Source organism: Melampsora larici-populina (assembly GCF_000204055.1).
Source record: "Melampsora larici-populina 98AG31 unplaced genomic scaffold MELLAscaffold_15, whole genome shotgun sequence".
NCBI classification, from domain to species: domain Eukaryota; kingdom Fungi; phylum Basidiomycota; class Pucciniomycetes; order Pucciniales; family Melampsoraceae; genus Melampsora; species Melampsora laricis-populina.
The window spans coordinates 1,424,647-1,449,375 of NW_006768779.1; the positions used below are offsets into that span (position 1 = coordinate 1,424,647).

A 24,729-nucleotide genomic window follows, 5' to 3' on the forward strand; every position below is an offset into this window, starting at 1 on the left:
AGGACCACTTCCACCTGCGGATCGCTGTTTAGGATTGGGTCGGCCTTTCAAGCAACGAACCACACCTTCGAGTTCCGCGACGCGGTCTCGTAAACGAATGACTTCCCAAGCTGGATCATTTGTATCGAGATTCCTTGAAATTCAAAAAATGGAATCAGTTTACAGTTACGATGGACTCAATTTTGAAAATGGATATGGGGTGGCGATAAAAAAAACTTTCCCCTGCACAATAATAATTTTGTAAACTTACTCAAGCATTCTGGGATCCTCAGTTTCATAAACGCAAAGTCCTGTTGTTCCAAGGCTTATGCATCTTTTACAAGGACGACCTCGATCACACCTGTTATATTTTCAAAAAAGGCAATATTCAATACGGATAAATACACCAACTTTTGACATTTGAGAGGATAGAAAGATTGAAACATATTGAGAGTGGGATCCATGCTACTAGCTTTGTTGGTAAGAGAGAAGGGGCGATGAAAAGAAAAAGACAAAAAAAAGATTTCGAAAAAAAACAGTCTACACACTTTCGCTTGTTGGTGTGACAAGGTAGACAAGATTGCATAGTCCTATTCCTTTTCCTTTTACGGTGATCATCACGATTACGATCAAATAGACCAGAGTCAGTACTAAAGGTATTAGGCCATTGAGGAATCAGTTGTTGTGAGTTGGGAGAAGTTGAACAACATTGATCAGATCTAGCACCAATCATCATTTCTCGAGATAAAATGATCGGTTGTTCGGCTGTTGAAGAACTACCGAGAGAAGAGTGAGAATTGAAACGAGCATCCGAGGATTTAGAAGATTGATGATTTGAAAGAACGTGAGACGAAGGTGGTGAAAGGGCTAATTGATCGAGTTCAGGTAATGGACCTCCAGATAACCAACGTCCTGACATGGCCGCGGTGGTAGACAAGGAGAAGGATCTAGTGGAATTGAAGTGTATGTTGTGGTGGGTATAGAGAGGTGAATCAACAAATGACGACGAATACTCCTCGCGCGATTCTGCATGGATGGAAGGGAAAGAATTGGGAAAAAAAACACAAGACCACAGAATTTGTAGTAGAATGAAGCGAGATTAAATCCAATCCAAAAAGAAGAATGTCAATCAATTCAATACCTGAAGCTCAAAAAGACTGATTGAAAAGAGTTGAGGGCTTAGAGCTGACTAATGTGTAAAGTTTTAGAATGATCAAGATGATAAGTCAGTGGGTTCAGAGGTAGATCGCGGGTTGGGTTTTTTGAATGGTTGGATATCGAAATCAGTGGATGAAGTTCGGAAGGATGAGAACTGATATTTTGAAGACTGGATGGATCGGAGAAAGGTCGGTATGGCAAATTAAAACTTAACGATCTACAATTGGACTGTCAATTTCGGCATTTCAAAGAAGAAGAAACCCAAAAAAAAGGACCATTGATTGTCTCTTTTAGTCCCTGCGCCTCAAACAAACCAAGTGATCGCTGTGAAGCTTAGGAAAAAAAATCACTCACCAGAATTGCTATTCAAAATCTGAGTTCGGTTTCCTAAAAGTTAAAGCAATGAAGTGAACCATCATAAGTATCTACCCATCATCATGACAAATATCCAATTCAAAAGAAACAAAGATGATGTAATGGACATGTATCATAAAGTTTTCTGGACCGGCCAGAATCATGTAGCTCACACTGTCAAGTAAAGTAAAAGGGAAGGAATTCTGAAGATCTTTTGATTTGATTTGATATCAAGAAAATGAGAGCTCAAGTGGCACGTTGAACTTGAAGTTGAGACAGATTGTGAGAGGAACAATCTAAGATCTCAATGTGTTTTAAAAACTGAGATAGGAAACACATTTTAAAACAATCGATACGTAGTCAATCAATACTAACTAGCTTTACCCTTGGATCTCGAATCGATACTTGTGACTTATCACTTAGGTAGCTTGACTGAGTTCAAGTTGAGTTGAGGGATTTGTAAAGATGAAATGATGGTGTGATTCGAATGTAGTACACCCAATCAGGATTCAGAAATCGTCAATCAGAATCCAGATAGAAGATCGGTTGTTGTCCTGGGGGTCCTTTTAAATTTCACCTTTACTGGGGCTTTCCGTTCGTTAGCAGAATTCAAATGAACATCATGGCACCCCGATCGTTTGGGTTGGACCCTTTGCCCACGTTTCTTGTTGACTAAAGTGGTAAATAAGAGATGAAGAGAAAAAGAGAAAGAACTGAAAGTCTAAAGAAGATGAGCAGAAGTTTAAGGAAAGAAAAGAAAGAAAATTAAATTAAATTAAAGTTTTCTATGATTTGAATAAATCTTATATGTAAGCCTCACCACGAGGTTTAAATGGGTTTCAATTGCGGAAATGAGATAAATTCAATAGGTAAACTGGAGATGTTATGAATCAATTCAAGAAAGAAAAGAAGATCTATAAATTTAATGAACTCACTTCGATTTGGTACTCAAACTTGAACTTGAAGTGACGGTGATTGTGAAGTGGTGAGATAAGATGACTTATAAAGGGTTTTTAAACGTTAGCTTTGTTGATTCACATCTGATGAAAGTTTCTTCTGATTTGGTATCTTCAATCCTCAATCACTTTACTTTTACTCTACGATAGAATCACTTCGCTCGGTCGATTGATAGCAGTACTCCTTTTCTAGAATACGTACACAACGATCAAGAAGAATTTACACGGAAAAACTATTGGTAAGACCAGTCAAACGGAAAAAGAAAAGAAAAGAAACCAGATTAAAACTCATTAAACCATTTTGAAGGATTCTTGAAAACACAGAGAAAACAAGTCATATGTAGACCAAGTACACACTTGATACATAGTATACTCATTTAAACTTCTTACAAAATATTAATCAAAAGTTCAAAACTATAAATTCTCTTGGTTCAAACAAATTTGATCGACTTATTAAACTTTAACGGCATTCTCAAATTTTAAAAAAATCCGGTCATCAAGGCTTCAAAAATTAAGCTATTCAGACTTGATGTATTGTCACGTCGATCAAAAAGAAATAACTCACAGCAACACTCTCAGCAACACTTTCACAGAGGGTGCTTCCTGCTTGACCTCAGTATGAATCAAAGTCAAAGTGTATGTACCCTCATTTTAACGGATGGCTTTGAATAGACTGCAATCAAAAATACCTCATCACGAGATATGTAGATAAAGAGCTCAATTAAATTACAAAGTATTTGATCACTAAATCTGAAATTCATCTTGACCTTGAAAAAATATATGTTGATAATCTTTTCACATTCTCTGCTACAAACAAGTCAACTCTATTCAGGTAAATTCTGATACATTTCTAATCAAGCGGAACTAGATCCTCACGAAGAAGAAGAACACAAAGCTATATCTCTAATTGATCTGATGATGTTTTGTTTGTTTAATAATCATCAAAGCTTATACCACGAAAGATTTGCGGGTCTTATCGTTACAACTTGCAAGGCTGAAGTGGTTGTATGTTCATACACCAATACCACAAAGCAGACACAGATAAAGTGTTTCAAGTTTTAAGATTCAAACCTTAAGAGTACAAGATAACTGATAGAGCAAGATAAATGGTTTTTTTTCGGTATTCTGTCGGAGATCATTTCGGAACTTGTCAGAAGGAATTTTTTTATCCAAAGACGTCATCACTTTATCCTTAGTTTCCTTTTACCAAACAAAAATGATCTTCAATTTTTTATGTGTAAGCCTAATCAGACATTCTTGATTGATTTTAGCTTGTCTGATTAGATTTGATGATCCAACAAAATCTTATCATTTTTCAAGACTCCCCGTGTTGTGTTTCGTTATTCACTCCTTCATATATTTCATAGAAGATAAGTACGTCAACTTTCTTCTGAAATCTTGTATTTTTCAAAAGGAAGATTTTTTTTGTCGAGATAGTATGAAGTAAGATATGCGAAGAAGTGCATCTGTCGGTCTCTCGCTTTGGTAATTAGTATACCTTACTTATAGAATCTAAAGTGGAGGGAAGAAAACCATCTGATCCTTGACGACTCATAGTTCAATCCAAAAAGATTGATCTCGTGCTTCTTATTGATTCAATTTATCGACTAAGAGCTCATGAGCTGATGAGAGAAACTGAGACACGAGTATTTCAGCAAACGAGGTGGAGTACATTGGAGAAGTGACAACTGCAGTCACATACAATGGTACATGAGGACCTCAATGGTACAAAGATCAAAGTGACATACAATCAGTATTGATCACTTTCACTCGTTGATAGTCTGTGGTTAGAAAAGACTAGAACCTATTCTGATATCTCTTGGTTCTTCTTATCTTTTGATATAATCTTTTAATCATCACAATATAAACAAGAAGCGATGTAAAGGCTTGTAAAACCCCACCTTGAGATCTCTGACGTCGACATACTTTCATTCTGTCATGACCCGCTTACATCCTTCACAAACCGATTCTGTCCATATGTATGCCATGAAAGAATGGCAGAATCGTCATAGGGAGTAAGCTAGAAATTGCTTAGAACACTTAAGAAAAGCTTGGCATAGAACGCCCCGAGATCGCGAAGCAGCGATACCAGATCTTTTGCTCTAACCCCGTGAATGCAGTGGGTAACCCCGTATGAGGTTTGAAATTTCGAAGGTTAAGCATAATTTTGAAATCTTATTGATTTTGCTCGATGGTTTCCTTCAGAAATGCTGAATGAATCATTACTGTCTTGAGACATACAAAGTTTCATCCACAGGGTGTCTTTGATAAAGAATTCTTTCACTGTAAACATCTTTCTGTTGTACAAAGTTGTCTCCTTACTCAGACGTCAAGCTTTTGTTGCATAAATTCACATTTGATAGTTTGTGCATAGAAGCGGTTTATATACTTGGCGTTCTCACAGATCTGCAAGAGATAGATGTATGTTTGGCTTTACACAAGATAACCAAGTTTATCAGGGATGACTCGATTGAAATTACATTGGTGATGGCCCGAAGGTCCAATGACAGCTGATAGCCAAGTCGTATGTGTCACGGACGGCCCCTTTCGTACTCCCAGAGTTGAACTTCACTGGGTTAACATTTGGAAAATCAAGCTTTGAATCACTGTAGAAGCCCGACACGAGCTCCACCACGCGGGTGTCTGAGGGGCGAGGACTTGCCAAGTTTATCTAAGCTGTCTGCGTACTTGATGCCATCATCCATGAAGATCAAGAGCAGTCAAGTATTGAGATAAAAAGCCCGATCTGAGTGCGTGACAACACGTTTTCAATTATTATCGGTGACTATGGGAAGTCTTGAAATGAGGTTTGTCTCTTGCTTGCTCGTCGGTACATATATGCGGTGAAGTTGAACCTTTCTTTCACAAAAGAGATCATGAGCACATCTCCTGAGGTCATTGACACCCAATGAATTCTGTGACCGTATCATGCGTAGGTAGGATGTCAAAGATTGACGGTGCATGACATCTTGAATAGACCTTTGGGCTAGCTACAATGTTCCGCTACTCATTCACAGTGACTGCACAGAGGCTTCACCTTGTCTATCACATTTCCAGCTCGACAAATCTTAGCAGTAGAAAACTCAATCAACGGACAAGAAGCAATGAGGCGATATGCAAACCATCATTCAAGATATTGGAAATCAAAGAGACTCTACGCCAGCTACCGCTTTCCTAAAAAGCGTTACAACATGCGAATGAGTTACTTTAGCATCAATGATAACGATCCTGGATGAGAGGCTTTCAAATACTTTTAGACACATGCAACTTTTTGTTGTTTATGCCATAGCGGCAAAATTGCTAATTTGTCTTTGGAGAGTTTGGATCTCTTGCTCTTGATTCGAGAGCTGAAAAAAACAAAATCGTGGAGTCAATAGGGTGTTAGGGTGGCGAGTCTTGTTTGAGCCATCATCAAGCGTTCTCACCATCTCAGAGTTTGTTTTCCTAACTTCCTCCGGAATTTTGGTATCGTAGTCTGGTACTTGCATCTGCTTTTGTAGCTTATCGACAGATAAGTTGATGGCCTCTATCCGTTTAGTGGCCTTTTGAATCTCCTTATCCAAGTCAAGTACTCCCTGGAATCGCGCAAAGGTAACCACCCGTTAAATTCGAATGATTATTTAGAGCTCGATCAGATTAAACTTGAAAGATATCACTTACAGCGACTAGTAGGTGAACAGAAACGTTGGCATTGATGGTCTCAGCCAGACATCCGGCAGGGACTTCTGAAACGCGTGTTACAATCTTTACAGAAGTGCATCCTTTGATCAATGCCTGCACTGTATCAGCCTGGCTTTCCAACAAACTAATAGACTCGGAGTCGGCCGCAGACACGGTGACTGTTTCAGACGCTCAGGAATCAATATACATGTCTTTATCTTGGAAAACTGGCGCAAAAACTAACTTTGCAAGTTGGTTCGAAGACCATATTGAGCTGCGATAGAGCGAACAGCTTTGATAGCAGCAAAGACCAGTTCAAAGTCTTTGAATGACCTATGATCTTGGAAGACGGTGCTGTGGATAGGGAAAGAGGCTTTGCAGATTGAAGGGGTAGTATCTTGCTGCCGACGAGGTAAGCGTTGCCACAGTTCTTCCGTGACAAATGGCATGAAAGGATGGAGCAATTTCAAACCTTCGTCAAGACACGTGTAGAGTGTGTTCTGAGCTGAAAGGCTGGTTGCAGGGGTTGCGTCGGGGCCAGTCATCGGTTTCATCGCTTCCTGTTAAAAGACCATAATCTAAGTATATTTTTGTTCATGACCAATTAAGAGAGAGAGATAGCGACATCTTACGATATAAACATCACACAGGTCGTAGAGCCAAAACTCGTAAACTGCGGATGTAGCAGCCATAAATACGCGATCTTCTAAAGCTTTGTTGACCGTTTGTGAACATTCGTTCAACCTGTGAAGGATCCATCGTTCAACTAAGCTTTCCTGTTTGGTTGGCTGTTCGCGTCTCGTCGAGCATGATGAGATTCAACACCAGTGTAAGTGTTCAAATGAAAGAATTCTGACCTCGCTTGTGGTCCTGGGAACGAAATTTTCGTCTAGCTTCAACAAGGCGAATTTTGTTGCGTTCCAAAGTTTATTGCTGTGGTTATTGGAGTCAAAGACAGTCAGCATTGTATATTAGCCATAAGCTACTCAAGATACGCACCAAAACTTTCGATAACCCTCAACTCGAAGTACATCCAGGTTAATTGAGCGACCTGTGGATGCTCTTCGCGTCAGTGATGTGCTTTAAAGCTACAGTCAGAATAACATTACGCACCAGAGGAAGTATAAGCACACAATGCAAATCGTAAAGCATCAGCCCCGCATTGTGGAATACCATTAGTTTTTCCAAAGTCTGCCTTTTGACCAGCCAAGGCGGTCTTCAACTCCTTTGCGTCGAGGTTACCTGATTGCAATTTTCCATGAAGACTATCGAGGGATATTCCATCAATCACATCAATCGGGTCGATCACATTTCCTTTACTCTTTGACATTTTTCGGCCGTGGGCATCACGAATCATAGCATGACAAAACACCTCGTTGAAAGGCATCTTGCCCGTGAGTTTCACACCAAGAATCGTCATCTTGGCTACCCAAAAGAAGATGATATCCCATCCTGTTTCCAAGAGCGAGGCTGGATAAAACTTTTCGAAATCTGGAGTCTACATTACGTCAGAAGCATCAGGTCCGATCAGGATAGGTAAGTTGTGGATTAGTCAAACGCCGACCGACCTTGTCTGGCCACCCCATGATTGAAAAGGGCCAGAGACCAGATGAGAACCAGGTATCGAGCACATCTTCGTCTTGTCTCAAGACAAATTTGTCATTAGGAAACATGCGTTTTGCTTTCTCCTCAGCTTCTTCCTGAGTCCGTCCTGCAACCCAATAAGAGCCGTCGGTTTCCTGATAGAAGTGATATAATTTGAGTATGGAACGCTTCTACTAAAAGTATAGATCGATAGAGCTCACGTCTTGTTGTTTGCCCTCGATGTTCACAAAGTATACAGGGCATCGATGTCCCCACCATAGTTGTCGTGATATACACCAATCACGCATTCCTTCCAACCAACTGTACCACTCCCGTTCAGTAGCTTTCGGGAAAAGTTTCAACTCGCCGTCTTGCGCTCGCTACAAAGCCTCAAAGTCAGTGAGGGGCGATCAAGCGTAAAGCGTCAAACCTGAACATACCTTGATAGCTTCTTGCGCAAGGTCTTTGCAGTTTACCCACCATTGTGGCTTAATGAGTGGCTCTATAAAGTCCCCACTCTTTGCACATACAGGAAGTTGCATGGTTCCATTATCCTTAGTTTCGATCCAAAGACCCTTTTCCTTCAAGGCGATCACGATTGCTTTCCTTGCGTGGAAACGTTTCATTCCGGCATATGGAGCAGGCGCGTTGGAGTTCATAGTTCCATCGTCATTGAGCACGTTGATCATTTCTAATTTGTGTCTCACTCCGACCTCGTAATCCTCAAAAGAATGCGCAGGGGTGATCTTGACCGCTCCAGTACCTTTGGTGGGATCAGCTAGTTCATCGGCCACAATGACCATCTTTCGAGATGGAATGAAAGGATGGATAGGTCGCTTTCCTACCAGGTGCTAAAGGATATCTGCCTGATAAGTAATCAGATCATGCGACAGACGCCTAGATGACATACCTTGTACCGTTCATCCTCAGGGTGCACAGCGATTGCCACATCTCCCAAGATGGTCTCCGGACGAGTTGTTCCTACAGTGATTCTTTCGCCTATCAAACCGTTTTCGTGAAATTAGCATGATGAAGGTCTTGATGATTGGTATGATAAATTCATAATTCAACTTGTGCCCTCAATTTCCCACGCAAAGTAGACCATAGTTCCAAATTCAAATCTCTCCGTCGGCTCATATCCTGGTACCGTCAACATCGTCTTGCCCTTGATTTCCAACTGATCGACTTCTTCATTGGACAACGCAGTATTCAGTCTAACACACCAGTTGACTAGTCGATTTGATCTGTAGATGACACCTTCGTCGTGTAAGCGGACGAATGCCTCGACGACCGCTTTTGAAAGTTGCTACAAGCTTGCAAGATTGGTCAGACGTATGTTAGACTAAGCTAGAGAGCCTGTCAAGCTCACTGGATCCATGGTAAACCTTGCTCGACTCCAATCATACGAAGCACCGAGACGATTCAATTGATTGGTGATGCATGATTGATACCTATCCAAAAAAAACAGAAGTTAAATAGGATCTCATAGACACTCGTCAAGGCGGATAGAAATCACTCTTCTTTCCAGGAGAATACCCTCTCCAAAAACTTTTCACGTCCTAGATCATGTCGGGTTTGACCTGTAGATTTGAATAGTCGTTTCTCTACAACCGATTGCGTTGAAATACCAGCATGATCAAAGCCGGGATTGAACAGCACCGTCTTGCCTAACATCCGGTTCCTATGAGATTGAATTTAGCAAAGATTGGAATACTCGAGCCTGGTGATGTAGGGGCAACCAACCATCTCACCAACGTATCTTGGATAGCAATTGTCAAAGCATGGCCAATATGCAAACTTCCGGTTACGTTTGGGGGTGGAGCCGGTACGACGAACATTCCAGCGGGTTTGATGTCCCCATCTGGTCCATATTCGGGTTCAAAGAATCCAGATTTGACCCACCAAGAGTACCAAGCCGCTTCCACAGCAGGTGGGTTGTATCCATTTGCCATTGGGTTACTCATATCTTGCAAAACAGATATACATTTTCGGTCAGAAACGCATAATAATGATAACCCATTAACTTGAGAAAGAACACTTACCTTTTTTCTCTCCATCAGGGGTTAAATTCACAAATACTTCTTCCTCAGGTTTGATTGTCGCCTTTTCTTTCTTTGCAGCTCGGGGTGCCGTGGCATCTTTAGGTAAGATCGGCTGAGTAAAGTTCAAGGTTAAGGATTCCAGCTACTGTGGTACGGATTTCAAGATCTATAATATAACACTGACTCCCTTGGTTGCTCTGATTGCGGCTCTCTGTGCTTCTTTTGCAGCCCGTTTTACTGTGCGATCGGTAAAATGATTCACAGGATCAGTCAAGTCTAAATCAATTTGAGATGTGTCGGTTAACTTCGAGATACTTACATGCGCTTTTGGAGATTTCTTCGGTAGGTGGCTTCCCTGCCGGGGCATCGGAGGCAGACATGGAATGTCGAGTGGAAGAAATGTAATGTCTTGGATAGAATGGGCGAATTGAAGTTTTGAAGATCTGATAGCGCATTCAACTTGAAGCCAAAAGTCCAAGCTCTGCTCCGGAGAAATTTGACTGTCATGTATATTTACTCTCCACATGTAAATGACCCGGCCATGCGGTGGTAACGGCGGAAGTACTGTAAGCCCCGGGGCTACTCGAGGGCGGCCAGGAACCCCATCGGGTCGTCCAAGGTCAGTCTTACTGAGGAGGTCACATGCTGATGATTCAGGAAACATGCTCTTCATGGCTATGACTGAAGGAGTTGCTGTGCTCGCATATTTCCCTGCAACACTGGAAGAAACAATTTATGATGTTTGAATGGCTGCACATTCACCACTACATTCACAAAGTGAGAGTAATTGGAGATAGTAAGCTCAATTTTTTTAGAAAAAGTCTTCACTTCAAATGGGTTGAAGTGCAAAGCATGAAACGTAACTTTATGATTGGTGGTTTACATCAGAGGTATGACGTCAGGTCATTGGATTATTTGGTAGGGATATATGCAGAGTAGCCGTGAGCCAGGCTTGGCCATCAAAAAAAGGACAGGTCTTGCCGCTCGATTGATACATCAACTTTTTATGATTTGTTTGACGCAGACCAAGTTGTGAATTGGGCTCCACCCACTTAAAAGACGTCTTGAAAGCATATCAATCTAGAGATTAAAGTAAGGTAAATAAGGATACTAGAAGGGTTCAAAATAGTTACTGAAGAGAACCAAGATACTGAAGGACAGTTCCTAAAGGCTCGTGACCCCACAGCTACTGTGTAACCGGACTGAGATCATCACTTCATGTCCAGGAAGTGAGGTGTAGATCCAACATTGAAGTACCCAAAAGAGCACGGCGGGATTTCGAGCTCTGAGGGTATTGGAAGCTGGACCAAGCAGACCTTGAGAATGGTACAAAGCTCAGCATTTCGATCGATGTCTCAGGTAAATTTAATGAGCGAATCCCGAAGTTTGAATTGACGGTAAACCCCTAAGCTTAACTAAGCCCCTCTCGGACGAGCGAGTAGTCGAGAGAGGGGCTTAAATGGGACTCGCGTTTCATGGTGGGAGAGCTCCAGAAATTAAGTACCTTTATGTACTTTTCTGGAGCTCTCCTCAAATACTCATTGTGGGATTTCTCAAGGTTCAGGTATGTGTAGCTTCATGAGAAGCTACACAACCTCGTACCACTTTCAGCAAGATTTGTTGGAAGTAAGGGTATTCAAAACGGATTTCCAGTTTGTTGCAATGTGTAGCTGGCTATTTCAGACCAGGAGGCTGAAATGGCAGCTTTGTCGGAAACTACCAATTTCTTGACAAAACACCACAAGGGTTTCGTCTTCGTAAAAACAATAAAGGACCTCGCGCCACCGGGATAAGTGTCCCTCGATATCCAAGGGTTTTGATGAATATCTTAAGGGTTTTAGCTTTTATCCATTTCGGCGGCAGTTTCGGCGAAGGACCAAACATCCAAATCTCGGTGAAGGCCAGTACAGGCCTGTACTGGCATGCTTAGGCTGTTACAGGAGGACGTAAGAAACCATTTGCGCAACGTTTCCTGAAAGCGTCACAGCTCTCAGTTGTTGATGAAAGTGGTACGAGGTTGTGTAGCTCCTCATGAAGGAGAACATACCTGAACCTTGAGAAATCCTACGGTGAGGAATTGAGGAGAGCTCCAGAAAAGTACATAAAGGCACTTAATTTCTGGAGCTCTCCCGCCATGAAACGCGAGTCCGATATAAGCCCCTCTGCGAGGGCGCGGCGAACGCGCTAGAGGGGCTTAGTTAAGCTTAGTAAACCCCCGAAAAAAGTGGCAAACCTTTGTCGATGTCAGTTTCGTTTTTTTGGTTTCGATCGCAGTTGATCACTACCACACAATCCAATTCTCGACTCATTGAATCATCATGTCTGAAGCTGAACAACCACACGAAGTGCTCTTGATCGGTCTTGGTGCTGTAGGTTAGCACATACCCCTTGCTTATGTACACATCACCCACTAGACTGAAACGGTACATGCATTAATACCTTGGTGTTGCATTCCCAACGAAATCCAAACCGAACACTTCAATGATCGATAGGTGGAGTATATTCTTATGTTCTTGAACAATCTAAAAGATGTCGAGTCACTGCAATTGCTCGTTCGGCATATGATTCAATTCAACAAGATGGTCTTACCATTCGATCTCAAAAATTCGGTGTGATCTCAAATTGGAAACCTTATCGAGTACTACGTAAAGCTGAAGAAGCTACCGATCGTAATTATCGATTGATCATTTGTACTTTCAAATGTCTTCCTGACCTTTTAGTAAGTTTGATTCTCTTCTTGAGATTCATCATCATCATCAATGGATCTTCATCTGATTTAACTTCTTTGATACCATCAGCCTACTACGACCATCTTGGCACCTTTTTTGATCCCTTTCTGTGGTACCTCTCCCAATGATAAACCCAAAGCAAAACCTCCAACTGTGGTCTTGATTCAGTTAGTGTTCTGCTGACTAAAAGATGAAAATACCGTCTAACCTTTTACGCCTTTCTGATGTATAGAAATGGAATTGGAATCGAACAACCCATAGCAGAAGCTTTCCCTTCAATTCATATTATCAGTACTGTAGCATGGATCGGCGCCAATTTAATTTCAAAACCTAATCAACCTACAATTATTGAACATGGAAAGATGGAAAAACTAGTCTTTGGTTTATATGATGGTGAAGGATTTGGACCAAGTGTTTTGAATGATCGAGATCCAGGTGAATCAGGTCATTTTGTGGATGGTCTATTAAAAGAAGATGGTACAAGTTTAGAAGGTAATTCAAGAGATGAAAAAAGAAGTTTAGGGAAAATCGAAGTGGATTTGTTGGCTAGTTTACTTAAAGATGGAGGTGGTCAAATTGAAGTTTTAGAACATATTCAACCTGCGAGATGGGCTAAGAATCTTTGGAACGCTGCTTTTTCTACCATGGTATATTCATTTCTGATTTTCTAGCCAAGTTTTTGATCATGTGTTAATCAAAAAGGTTCGCTTTTGTCATCTCATCCAACAGTGCTCCTTATCCAGATCACCAGTTAGTGCGCTGATAGCACCCGAAGTACTTCCTCATACCTTACCGGTCGTTCGACGAACGATGCTCGAGATGATCTATGTAGCTCGAGCACTGGGATATCGAGAAATCGATTTACCTGCCAAAGCAGTCGATGATACCATCCAACTTACGATCTCACACTATCAAGGCTCTCAATCTCAAAACAATGAAGATGTGTTCGAGGAGGATGAAGAAGAGGAAGAAGGAAAAGAAGAAACTAAACATACTACTTTCAAGCCTAGTATGTTACTTGACCTAGAAAACGGCCGACCAATGGAGCTAGAACCAATAGTAGGAGCTGTACTTGATCGTGCACGCGCAAAAGCCATCGAGACTCCTCGGCTAGACCTGTTTGAGTACCCTTTTCTCCATTTTATGTTCTACTTCTAACAATGCAACTTACTGGAACTCTTTGATGCTCTTGATCGCAAAGGCTTTATTCTGCTCTCAAAGTCTCACAAGAAGCAGCTGCTCGAACACACGCATCCAGATTACAAAGTCAAGCTCAAGAACAACATTTACACGTTTGGGCGATGAGAAAACCAAGTGTGGGTGGTTCCGGTACATCAGATAGTAGAGAGGCATGGATAAAAGAAGTCGAACGAAGAGGTAAATTAGGGGCAGTTGATGGTCATGGGAAACATGGATCATCCTCCTTGAAAAATTCACTTTCTGGTCGACCAAAAGTCACTGGACAACCATTGTGAAGAGCTTCAAGTTCATAAGTGGTCTCCTGCTTTTGAAGCACTCACTATATAAATAGTCTTATTGAATCATTACATGTACGTCGTCAAATTTGCAGCAATATAAAATCATGTTATACTTTGTATGGGTGTCTATTCCACTATTCTAAATCACGTGTAAGCATAGATTGCAATGCCAGTTGAGGATAGAAACAATTTGTTTAAATGACAAAGAGCCTTTAGCAAACCTTGTTGACAGTTGGAATCAAGTCTAATAGAAAAAGACAAAACAAAGAACGGCGCTGGCAATCTGAGAAAAATCCGCAGGGTTTTTTTGATTATTGTTACAGTTCTCCAGCATCTTTGACTGTAGCCAAGGGCTGCCACCGAACAGACTCTGATATCACGTCACATACACACATTCAGATATCAAGTGGATAATTGCAATATGAAATTTCACTGCTGCATCTCCGACACGCATTCCTGCAAAGAAAGACAAACATATTTGTCAATTAATAATCCATTTTGGTGAAAACTTGAATGATTGAGCAAAGTTTCCTTACCCAACGGCCTTTCAAGTTCTCCTTCCATAAACTAATCTTTCCATCACCCACACAAACAGCTAAAACATTACCACCTAAACTCCAACTAACTCTCCAAACCGGACTACCAAACTTTTGATGGTTTCCCGTAGGATTAGATCCACCATTAGAAGGATCTAAGGTATGTTGAACCCAAGGAGATTTAGGACCATCTTGAGTCCAAACATTCACAAGTTGATCTTGACCAGCTGAAGCTAAATAAGTACGAGAAAGTCCAATGTTGGGAGAATAGGCAAGATCTCGAATCCAATCTGTATGAGCTCCTTCAAGTGTTTCTGATAATTCCCAAACGTGTGTGTGTGAATTAAGGGCCCAAATCTTCACTAATCCATCACAACCTCCTGTGGCAAATTTCTTGGGTTCTAGTGGTGAGTTTTGAGGTAGAGAGGCAGAGGTGAGAGAAGCAGGTTGGATGGCTGGTGCCCAGGAGACAGCGTTACAACCGATTGGATGAGCAACGAAAAGTGGAGCATCCCATGTACCGTCATCTACAATCAAAGATACAGAAATGTTTAGGTAGAACAGTCTGATTTCAATGATATCGAGTATGGGATATACCTTTGAAAGTTAATACCGAAACTTTTCCATCTGAGCTCGCACAAGCCAAGATTGGACCGTACTCATGTGGAGCCCATGAGATCGAATTGACTAATCTCAGGACGCGTTTCGAATAGTGGGAAAGATGAGAAAATCAGATCCAAGATAATTTTCCAAAAAGAATAGGAAGATGACTCTAACCAGAAGCAGAATGCAAGGTATGTTCTTTAATCTTTTCCCAACTACCAGCTTGTTTCGAAGGCGCGCCTGAGGTGGGACCAGAATGGGTTTCCCTCCAGACAAAGATTTTACCATCGTAGGAACAGGAAGCGAGAATAGAGCCAACTGAAATTCCATAACATCATTGTAAATTTCACTGAAAAGATATCTAATAGTGGTCAGATGACTAACATTTCGGATGAGCCCAGCTCACTTGCCATACTGGACCGTCGTGACTGAGATGCAGATAGACAAATCGAAAGTATAAGTCTTGATTGAGACATGGAAGAGCGAGTCAAATACTTTCTTACCCTCTGAGAGTATCTACAAGTTGATACTTTGGTTCTACAGCTGAAGGATCGACGACATCAAAGATCTTGATAGTACGATCGGATGAACAAGTCGCTAGTCGTTTTCCATAAAAGTCCATTTGGGCATCATGCTGTAATTTCATGTATCATTTAAAAGATGTTTCGATTTGAAGATTAAGGATTAAGCGGAATGTCTTACAATCATATCTTCATGTTGAGTTTCGATTTGAAGTGGAAGTGAAGTTGAATTTGGTGAGACCTATGAATTGAATGGTTGGTCAGTTTGATTGTCTGTTAGTTTTGAATGTTTATTATTGTGGTTACCATGATGAATGATGAGTGATGGTGACGGGGTTCGGTGATGAGGTTGTTGTTGATGGTCAAATGTGATTCTTGATGGTTTTGGTCAACAAGCTGATCAGAATCAGATCTCGTCATCAGTGAACAGAGTTAGATGTCACTACAGTGTCACTGGTACTACTTCAACCTGTCACATTTTCCCATATGCCTTTCACACATAACACCGTGGTACTTATCATCATGACTCAAGCAAACCAGATAAAATGTAAAACAAGGGTATAGGAAGTAAAACATGATATGATTATATTGGACAATTCATAAATGATGACTGGGAAGAGCCTTGTGTGTGGGAGGTATGAAAGGCAGGTTTCACTATGTTTGCTTTCTCTCTTGTAAATGTGGACCATGAGACTATGAAAGTATACATGACTTGAGTGGGATCCAGTCACCTACTTTTCTCTTTAAATAGGTGCCATCTTTTTCTTGTTACACTCTTACTTAATTTGCACTATTTAACTCAGCTTGTACGTGTGACAAAGGAAATGATTTCTTCTGCAGAAAAGCCCCTGATGACTTTGCAATCCACAATCTTCATGACAAATCAAAAGCTCAGAATATATTTCTGTTTCTATCTTTCCTTCTCTTGGTTTATGGTTAATCCTTTAGGCTAGGAAGAAAAATGCAGCATGTTGCTTCTAGACTGATGTTGTTGATTGGATGATCCTCAAGCTGCATGAGGTCTTCTTTCTTTCTATCTTTCTAATCTTCTTGTTTCCCCTCTCAAATTCTTCCCCCACCTGAGGCTGTGGTTGATATTGAGGTAAAGCATTAAGGTTTATGGCTTTTTGGATTTAAGAAGCTCTGGTTGCCACTGGATGATTTGCTTTGATTTGATTGAATCTGATGAGCTTACTTGATTCTGCTGCAGTTTGATGAATGGTTGTTTTGTATTTTCTACAAAATTGACTGGATTAAAATTAAGTTTGGTGATGAAATTATGAAATTTGTAATTTGATTTTGAATTTCATTGAAGTGGTCATCTGAATTTTTAACTTTTCACTAAAAACTCTTTTCACAAACTTACCCTTCAACTCAATTCACTTCATTCTCCAATCTACCCTTCAAATCAAACAAACATGACTCAAGTCTTGGCTCCAGCTCCAGTTCCTGAAGCTGTCTTATTATCTCCTCCTACTTTACCATCAAATCAAAATCAATCATCTCTCAATCAAAACAATCATGTCAATCTCGATTTACGGAACTATAGGATCACCATCGATCGTGAATCATTAATGGAATTACCTGAAAGTGTACTACTTTGTCTTTTTCCTAATGGTTTCGTCTTCAATCAACGTCAACAACAAACCAATTCTTATCCTCAAAATCAATCGAGATTTATTCAAGATCATGGTGTCACTCTAGATGATGTAGAAGATGATGATGATGTTTATTATGTCGATGTTAGTTCATTTTTCATTTTGGTTTTTGATCTTCGATTTTAGAATCGTATTGATTTGTCATCTCATCTCATCTCATCACTTCTTTTTTACTTAGTTCGATGGTGCATGTTTATCGTTCATTCTTAAATTCTTCAACGAATCTCGTATCTCTTACTATGGAACCGATCCTCCACCACAAGATTCACCGGCTCCTCCTCAACAATTACCTTCTCCACTTTTCTACAAACAAGCTATCATTGTACTTCGTGAAGAACTTGAATACTTTGCTGTACCATCTCATAAACCAGATGATGGATCAGATCCTCATACTTATCAATTGAAGAAACTTTGTGGTGATCAAATATTAGAGAGACGTAGTATCTTCACACCTCTTCAACGGAACATCAATCGTGAAAACAATGTGGCTGAACAACATCTAATCGATATGTTGTGCATGAGGTAACATCATTTCTCTATCTTTTACTCGAAAGCATTCACACTTACAACCTTCAATCCCGAAATGGAATGCTTTTACATTTTACAACAGTGGTTTCAATCGAGAAGATGAATGGGGATACCGGTCTATCGAACCTCGAAGATGTTGTATCACCTCACTTGCTCTTGTGCTTCTCAAAACAGGTATCACTCATGATCACCCACCTGGACACCCATCCACCGGACCTCAAAGTCCTACTCAGATGAATCCTCGGGTCAGCAATCAGCAACTTACAACGGCTCAAAAACTCTTGTTGTTCTGGCGAAAACCTGCCGTGAGTTATCTCGTTCTATCTCCGCAAACCTTGTGCAACGATCGTCTTCAGAGTATCAGAACTCATCTGGTTTGCTTTTATAGCGAAAATGTTGGTGGGATGCTACGGAGGTCTCCTTGCCTATTCCAAAGCAGGAGAAGCCTTTGGATGTGAAACTTTGGGCTCGAAGGGTTTGGACGCTCGAGTTAAGCTTGGTGAGTGTGGAATCCTACTATCTTTCTCTCAAATCGATCTCAATCGTTAATCTTGAATCTTTTTTTTTTGGAAACAGATTTGATCTTCCTTTTTTTCTTCTTGCTCGTTTGTAGTTCTTGTGGCGGATCGGCTGCTTTGATCTATGTTTTGTCTTTATCATGGCACCCTTTCTTTTTGTTTGCATGATACCTGCTTTTCATTTCACTTTTAATCTCATGAAGCATGTTGTGATCCCTCTTTGTCAGTATTCTCATTCTATTCACTCTTCATGAACACATCATCCCAAGTATGATGTTTTTCGAGAGGTATAGTTTGTTGGGTTTTACTATATGTTTGCCCCCCTGGATCTCACCAGTTCACATTTTGACTTCTTTTCTTCAATTATGTTCAATTTTCATTTCACTTAGCTCTAGTTTTCTTTCTCTTCTTTTTTCTATTCAATTCTGAAATAAGTCTTGTTTCAATCAATGATTTCTATCCATCATTTTTCAATGCGCGGAAGTTGATTTTTTTTCAATTTGTATACATTTATCTATCTTTTCTTTTTCCATTTATTAATGTGTTTTTTCTTACTACTCTTTTCAATACTTTCTCTTATTGCTTATTGCTTATTGTGTTCGAGTTCATTTTTGTCATTTTTTTTTCTTTTATAGGTGCTTGTTATCTGTACAAAGTCATTTTTTTCTTTGGAAGTCTCTTTCTTGTGATATTGAAGTACTCTGAATCATCAGTCAGTATTGTGGTACATAGTAGTTTTTTCTTTGTGAGTCGAATTCAATGATTCATTTATTCTTTCCAACAAACAACATCTTTATGTTGTACAGAATCAAATAACAACAGTTTCTTCACGACTTGATAATACTTAGAAAGAAATATAATTTGATATAAGGGTTCTAGTAGAGATGTTTCCAAGGATCTTCAATCATTGAAGGTTTGTAATAGCCTTCTCCGTTGTTCGTCTTGGGTCTCTGTTTGCAAACAAGTCAGCAAGCAGTTAGGGAGAGCAATCATGAACGAAGAGATTAACTTTTGATACCTGTTTACCAACTTCATCATCCAAAGCTCTTTGATGAAACCCTGAAGGACCTTCTCTTCCCCTACCTCTTCCTCTTCCTCTTCCTCTACCTCTATCTCGTGGATTACTAACTCCGAATCCTCTTCCTCTTCCGCGTGAGTTGTGATGAGATGTGTTGGATGATTGAATTGATGGTGCTATAGATTCACGTGTGATTGTACCGGCTCCAAATGAAGTAGGTAAACCGAAAGCTGATAAATCGGGTTCGTTTTGATCCGTCATGGTAAAAGAAAACGGTCAAGTTGAAGTGATTTGATGAGAAAGTTGCAATGAAGTTTGGGTGATGAAAGAGTATCCGGCTTTGGGAAATTTGGTTTCTGGCCCCGGCCTATTTTCCACCCACAGTATGATCCATCACACTTTTCAAGAAGATCAGAGACAGGGAAAGAAACTGAGTACTAGATGGTTCACAAATACTTCATTAACATGGTCGTGTCCTAGTTGACTAAATGGACGAGTGGTACGATGGTGGAAGAAACATGAATGCTCAGATTTCTATGAAGGTAAAGGAGGTCAACAGACTCTCAATTACCACTGGACAGAGACTGCTCAGCTTTAAATTTGGGTTCATTTTTATCTGATGGCGTCAATCATCACTCATCTCCAGCTCTACAGATCTCATTCGGATTGGAATGCTTGAAATCTATATATTCATATTCTTGACGATCATCAACCACTTCAAGTTTCCTCTCCAGAAAATCAACATAGATTCAATAGAATCATCTATAAGCACAAAAAAAAATAAACAACCGATAGATACACGCACAGAGACATCAAGCAGGACTCGCACAAGGATGTCGTATTGAAAAAAAAAACAAGCCAAAGACTGACATACGAACAGTAAAGAAAAAGTGATGAAAAGATCAGGATGACTGAATGGGAAAGAAATCTAGAAAGCTCTGGTCTCGGTTTAGGAACATCTAGTCTATTGATCTGATCCTGAGGAACTCTATTGAGACGAGCATCTATCTTGGCTTCAAGAACGCAGACGAGCTTCACTGACTTATGTTCTTCTGATCGTACCAAAGTCTTCATGTACGTCTAACAGAACTATAACCAAACCCAACAAATCATCAAAACCCTGCAAGATTCTCAGATTCTTGTCAGTTAAAACACTTACTCTTCATAGCATTCCTTGCTCTGATACGAGGCAATTCGTCAATCTCAACCGTCACACCCTTCGACGCTTGCTGCTTGCCAAATGGATACTAGAAAAGATTGTCGAGGTTCAGTGGTTGAAAGAATTTAAATCTTCAGTAAACCTGAACCTACTGGAATTAGTTTTTGAAGATATTCATAAGAGACCAATGTAACCCCAAACTGTGGAGAGCTACGTAAGATTCTAGCTGGTCCACCTTTGAACAAAGCTTTCGGACCTTCTTCTTTCACTATTACAAAGATATGGTTTGAGTCACATCATTTTTCAGATTAGAGAGGAAGAGATTACTTACAGATGGTCCGGAAGCAGTCCACCAAACCTTTGTAGGTCGTCTCTCCTTTCCTCGCTTCCGATTGTAATCTCGTCTTGACAACATCAGCCGGTGTTGTCAGATAAGCCGCTGGCATACCCTATATCAATCCAGACACAAAGAAGTTGCTATTCAGTACATTTGCTTGACAAACCCGCAGAATAGCATTCAAATCAACTTACCGCAATGGCTGCAGCACTCAAAGTCTCTCCAAAGCCCAAAGTTTTTCCATTAAGGCCTTCTGAGAAGGTGTCCTTTTTCACTAAGTACAAACCAACCGATAAAAACTGGGTCAGAATTGGTTTCCAAGCGTAAAACAAGCATCAAAGAAAGAAAAATGTACGTACAATGAGCATAAGCTGTGAAGTAGATGGCTGAGAAAGGGATATCTCGACAAAGACATGCCCCAGCACCCTTATAAAGCCCAACAAGACCAAGTTGTCGAATGATGTGCATCGCACCTCGAGGTTCATTCCCTGCAACTCTTGCCATTTCTCCTTGCATTTGAAGACGGATCTTGACAATCTCTAATGGATTTGTGACAGCCTATGAAAAAGGAATTGAGTCATTGGGGGAAACTCGTATATACTAGATATGATGACAAACGGACCACTTGACATCCACCCGCGGCACCACCGGAAAAGAGTTCCCAACCAAGACTGATCTGTCCAGTCATCGGATCTTTTGCATTTGCTCGGATCAAGTCGTTGATCGTAAGCTTGATCGCTTTCTCTGGTGCAACACCCTACAAGACAAAGAAAACAGTCTCAATAGAGCTATATAAGAGTGGTGTTGATGGTAGGTATATCAGACTAACGATCAATTGGGGTGGTAGACCTCTATAGAAGCCAGCGAAACCCTCGTTCTTCAAGACTTTCTTGACACAATCCATACTGTTTTTGTAGAGCAATTCACCGACCACTTTACTGCGTTGATTCTGCATCCGAGTCTTTACCAGATCGATCGGATAGACCGCCGTTGCTCCTACTGAGATATAATAATGATGTTACCCAAACATTCCAAAGCGGTTAAGACGAGGTTTTATAGATAGTATTATCTGAGGGAAATAACCAAGTCATAAAGACAAGCGCTACCCACATGCACCGGCAATTCCACCCAATCCAAAGTTATAAGTTGATTTAGCAAAGCTTTGCCAAAAACTCCCAGTTGCCAACTCATCCGTGACTACTTCTTGTGTCTGAGCACGTTCCCATTTTGGATCGAGAAGTTTGCCGAAATCTGCGAGTCCGAGTCGAGCATTGAGATCTCCCATACCAGCAAAATGGAACACAATATCCACTTCCATCGGCGTCAGATTCGTGTAACGAGTGTGACGAGCAGCAGTGTTGAGAAAATCGTGACGGTTGATCTTGTGGTCCTTAGATTGTGATATGGCTTCTTGCAGTATACGTTCAACTGAATCCATCTCTCGTATCACCTATTGGAGAACTTCGAGTTAGGTTACATTTGAGGAAGAGTATATGAATAAAGAGGACTGACATTGTGGAAGGCATTGACTTCGGAGTATGAAATCTTTCCTCCCGTGCTGAGTGTGCAGAGCGTGGGTAAACGTTCCAATACTGCGTCTGAGAGCTTGTGACGAGCAAGTTCGAGAATGATACGCTTGAATTGATCTGGTGAGATATGCTGGATTGGGTTGAAGTGAATGTATTCGCAAAGTGAAGATGATATGATGAGTGGAATGTCCTAGGGAATCGCACTATAGGTACTTACACCTGTCTCAGCTTTATCAAAGTATGCAAAGGCTTGTCGTAGTCGTTCGCCTTGCAGGCCTTTCATGAGTTGCGTAAATTCGCTAGTTGAAGGGAAATAGATACCAATATGTCAGCTTTCTACGAGGGTGGGTTTTCTGAAGATGCAAGTAAAGACACAGACTTGTAGCCAAGTACATGCCGACCCTCCCTTCGACCCAGAAAGAGCTTAACCCAAGGCGAATCGAATGTAAAAGGAAGTGAGTCTGGACCGAGGTTGGCAGAAAAGACACGCTTGAACTCGTCAAAGGTGACGTCGCCATTGCTATCCTGATCAAAGTACTTGAATGCCACCCTATGTTTAAGATGTACAACAATTAGTAAGAGAATGAGAGTTTGACAAGCAATGGAAAAAATCACTCAACTCAAATTGAGCATCAGGCTTCTTAAGTAAAGTCTGAAAGACGACGAATTGATCCCATTCAACTTTTCCAGTCCGGTTAGTATCAGCTATTCGAAACAGAATTGCATATTGAGATTTTTGGATTTTCTGGAAATCGTCCGTGGGAGCCACAGCGTTGATGAACCCCTCTTCATTGAGATAACTGATCAAGTTAGCAACATATATAAGTATGGTAAATGTATAAGCAGTAAACAGTGATCGAAAGTACGGACCGAGATGGTTTCAAGTTATTTGGGTCGTCAGTGGTGGCGAATTCTTCAAAGACTTCCTTCCATCGATCTAGTTCTGAATCTGAAGGATTAGAGGTGACTAGTTACGTAAATTTGAACGATCAACCGTCAGTTAACTTCATCCCAAAACCCTAAGCAAACTTATGATGACTCACCAGATTCACACTGCAACGCCGCTGTCGTCATCATCATCATGAACGGGTGAGGGGTAAAGTCAGTATGAATGTATGAAGAGTATATATGTTGTATCAATTAGTAACCAACATGACCGCCACCAGTTTGCCATTTTTGTAATGATTGAATGATTTGATAGAAGTTTCTTGGATTGAGATTCCTTGGGTCTTTGCTGAGTTGGTGCTCGCTTTAGTTGGAATGCTGAGACAAATCGAGCATGTGTATGTATGTAAACTCAATTTCACCCGATCACCTTGTAATGATCATCACATCACATGGATTGTAGTAAGTAAAGACCTGTCTAAACCCAAACTCTGGTGACTTTTACCTTAAACCTATGGACTTTCGCACCTCGCCCGGTTCATCCCTTGCAGTGCACGTTGACTTTGCTAGCATCATTTGGATCAACTCCAAAAAACAAACACATACAAAGCTCAAACACACCTTGCTTGCGGTGGCTTAAACAGTTTGATCACAGAAGCCCAGAGTCACCCCACAGAGCAATCTCATTGGTTTTTTCGTGGTATTGATCTGCTAGTGTATGTAGAGCCCGAGATCTTGAATGAAATATGACTCAAAGTGATGACCTTTCAAATGGCCACATCGAATGATCTTCTACCATCTGAAAAGAGGTTTGCAAAGGTTTGCAATTGGGGTATGTATGTGGCTATTGGACATGTATCTGACAGGTTGTGATCAATGGATATCACCTGAGGTTCAATCAAAGAAAGAGGATTGGAGCACGAGTCTACACCACGGAGTGGTCCGGCCCATCTGCAGACTGGGACGGAGGCCGTCTGCAGACGGGTCTTTTTTTATATAGTCACAGACCGTCTGCAGGTAGGCGCTGGTCCCACCGTATGCAGACGGCCTTTCAAATACCACCTGCAGCCTGCCTGCGAGTCGACTGCAGACGAGATGCAGAGGGTCAATCACTGGTCTGGGTCCTGGGTTCTGCTCCACACCAATTCTCAATAATAGACCAGTGAGACAACTGCTAGCCTTGAAATTTGGCTAGCAGGCAGCTAAAAGGGAGAATCAAAATAATATCTATTTATCAATGCATTAAAAATGGTCTCACACATAGGAAGTTGTAACAATGAGTATATCATAAGAAGATACAAGTTTTTTTCTATTGAAACTAAATAAATGTGTTGAATCATAACTTGAACATCAATCTTTGGTTGAAAAAAGAGAACTAATCGATTCTTTGTGGGTTTGATTTGTAGTCGATTTAATATCAATAGATTGGAGAAATGAATCTATCATTGTAGAAATGGTATCAATTTCTGTTACTGATTGAGTTCCACCAGCTCTGGT

General features: G+C 40.8%; 7 protein-coding genes across 7 annotated transcripts; 2 read left to right on the forward strand and 5 right to left on the reverse strand.

Annotated features, from left to right (window-relative positions):
• Positions 1–321: 321 nt before the first annotated feature.
• On the reverse strand, positions 322–913 carry MELLADRAFT_71731 (uncharacterized protein; the record flags this gene model as incomplete). The annotated part of the gene is made up of 1 exon (XM_007409267.1): positions 322–913. The coding sequence occupies one exon, from the start codon at positions 896–898 to the stop codon at positions 368–370; it is 531 nt and encodes a 176-aa protein (XP_007409329.1).
• Positions 914–5,362: 4,449 nt separating this feature from the next.
• On the reverse strand, positions 5,363–9,812 carry MELLADRAFT_48133 (uncharacterized protein; the record flags this gene model as incomplete). The annotated part of the gene is made up of 17 exons (XM_007409266.1): positions 5,363–5,794; positions 5,873–6,022; positions 6,108–6,286; positions 6,352–6,667; positions 6,740–6,895; positions 6,965–7,040; positions 7,107–7,158; positions 7,221–7,605; positions 7,676–7,846; positions 7,913–8,071; positions 8,132–8,542; positions 8,602–8,690; positions 8,763–8,997; positions 9,061–9,142; positions 9,208–9,372; positions 9,435–9,657; positions 9,734–9,812. 16 exons carry the CDS (start codon positions 9,653–9,655, stop codon positions 5,726–5,728), a joined length of 2,916 nt encoding a protein of 971 aa, XP_007409328.1.
• A 2,406-nt stretch (positions 9,813–12,218) lies between these two features.
• MELLADRAFT_35492 (uncharacterized protein) lies at positions 12,219–13,620 on the forward strand (the record flags this gene model as incomplete). Its single annotated transcript, XM_007409231.1, has 5 exons — positions 12,219–12,452; positions 12,532–12,629; positions 12,695–12,855; positions 12,967–13,109; positions 13,192–13,620. Coding segments are annotated over 5 exons (1,065 nt in total), but the record flags the coding sequence as incomplete, so codon positions are not given.
• Positions 13,621–13,804: 184 nt separating this feature from the next.
• Positions 13,805–15,973, reverse strand: MELLADRAFT_43221 (uncharacterized protein; the record flags this gene model as incomplete). Its single annotated transcript, XM_007409265.1, has 8 exons — positions 13,805–14,396; positions 14,477–15,003; positions 15,074–15,163; positions 15,254–15,397; positions 15,464–15,507; positions 15,583–15,713; positions 15,782–15,841; positions 15,907–15,973. 8 exons carry the CDS (start codon positions 15,907–15,909, stop codon positions 14,370–14,372), a joined length of 1,026 nt encoding a protein of 341 aa, XP_007409327.1.
• Positions 15,974–16,963: 990 nt separating this feature from the next.
• MELLADRAFT_77632 (uncharacterized protein) lies at positions 16,964–19,178 on the forward strand (the record flags this gene model as incomplete). The annotated part of the gene is made up of 6 exons (XM_007409232.1): positions 16,964–17,342; positions 17,437–17,780; positions 17,869–18,091; positions 18,175–18,285; positions 18,363–19,049; positions 19,153–19,178. 5 exons carry the CDS (start codon positions 17,019–17,021, stop codon positions 18,366–18,368), a joined length of 1,008 nt encoding a protein of 335 aa, XP_007409294.1.
• A 1-nt stretch (position 19,179) lies between these two features.
• MELLADRAFT_105966 (uncharacterized protein) lies at positions 19,180–19,583 on the reverse strand (the record flags this gene model as incomplete). Its single annotated transcript, XM_007409264.1, has 2 exons — positions 19,180–19,254; positions 19,314–19,583. The coding sequence occupies 2 exons, from the start codon at positions 19,581–19,583 to the stop codon at positions 19,180–19,182; spliced, it is 345 nt and encodes a 114-aa protein (XP_007409326.1).
• Positions 19,584–19,995: 412 nt separating this feature from the next.
• Positions 19,996–23,654, reverse strand: MELLADRAFT_77633 (uncharacterized protein; the record flags this gene model as incomplete). Its single annotated transcript, XM_007409263.1, has 16 exons — positions 19,996–20,411; positions 20,482–20,569; positions 20,634–20,749; positions 20,813–20,930; positions 21,013–21,092; positions 21,178–21,376; positions 21,441–21,575; positions 21,648–21,817; positions 21,929–22,268; positions 22,331–22,477; positions 22,565–22,646; positions 22,727–22,897; positions 22,968–23,147; positions 23,218–23,314; positions 23,391–23,411; positions 23,500–23,654. 16 exons carry the CDS (start codon positions 23,519–23,521, stop codon positions 20,365–20,367), a joined length of 2,013 nt encoding a protein of 670 aa, XP_007409325.1.
• Positions 23,655–24,729: the final 1,075 nt, after the last annotated feature.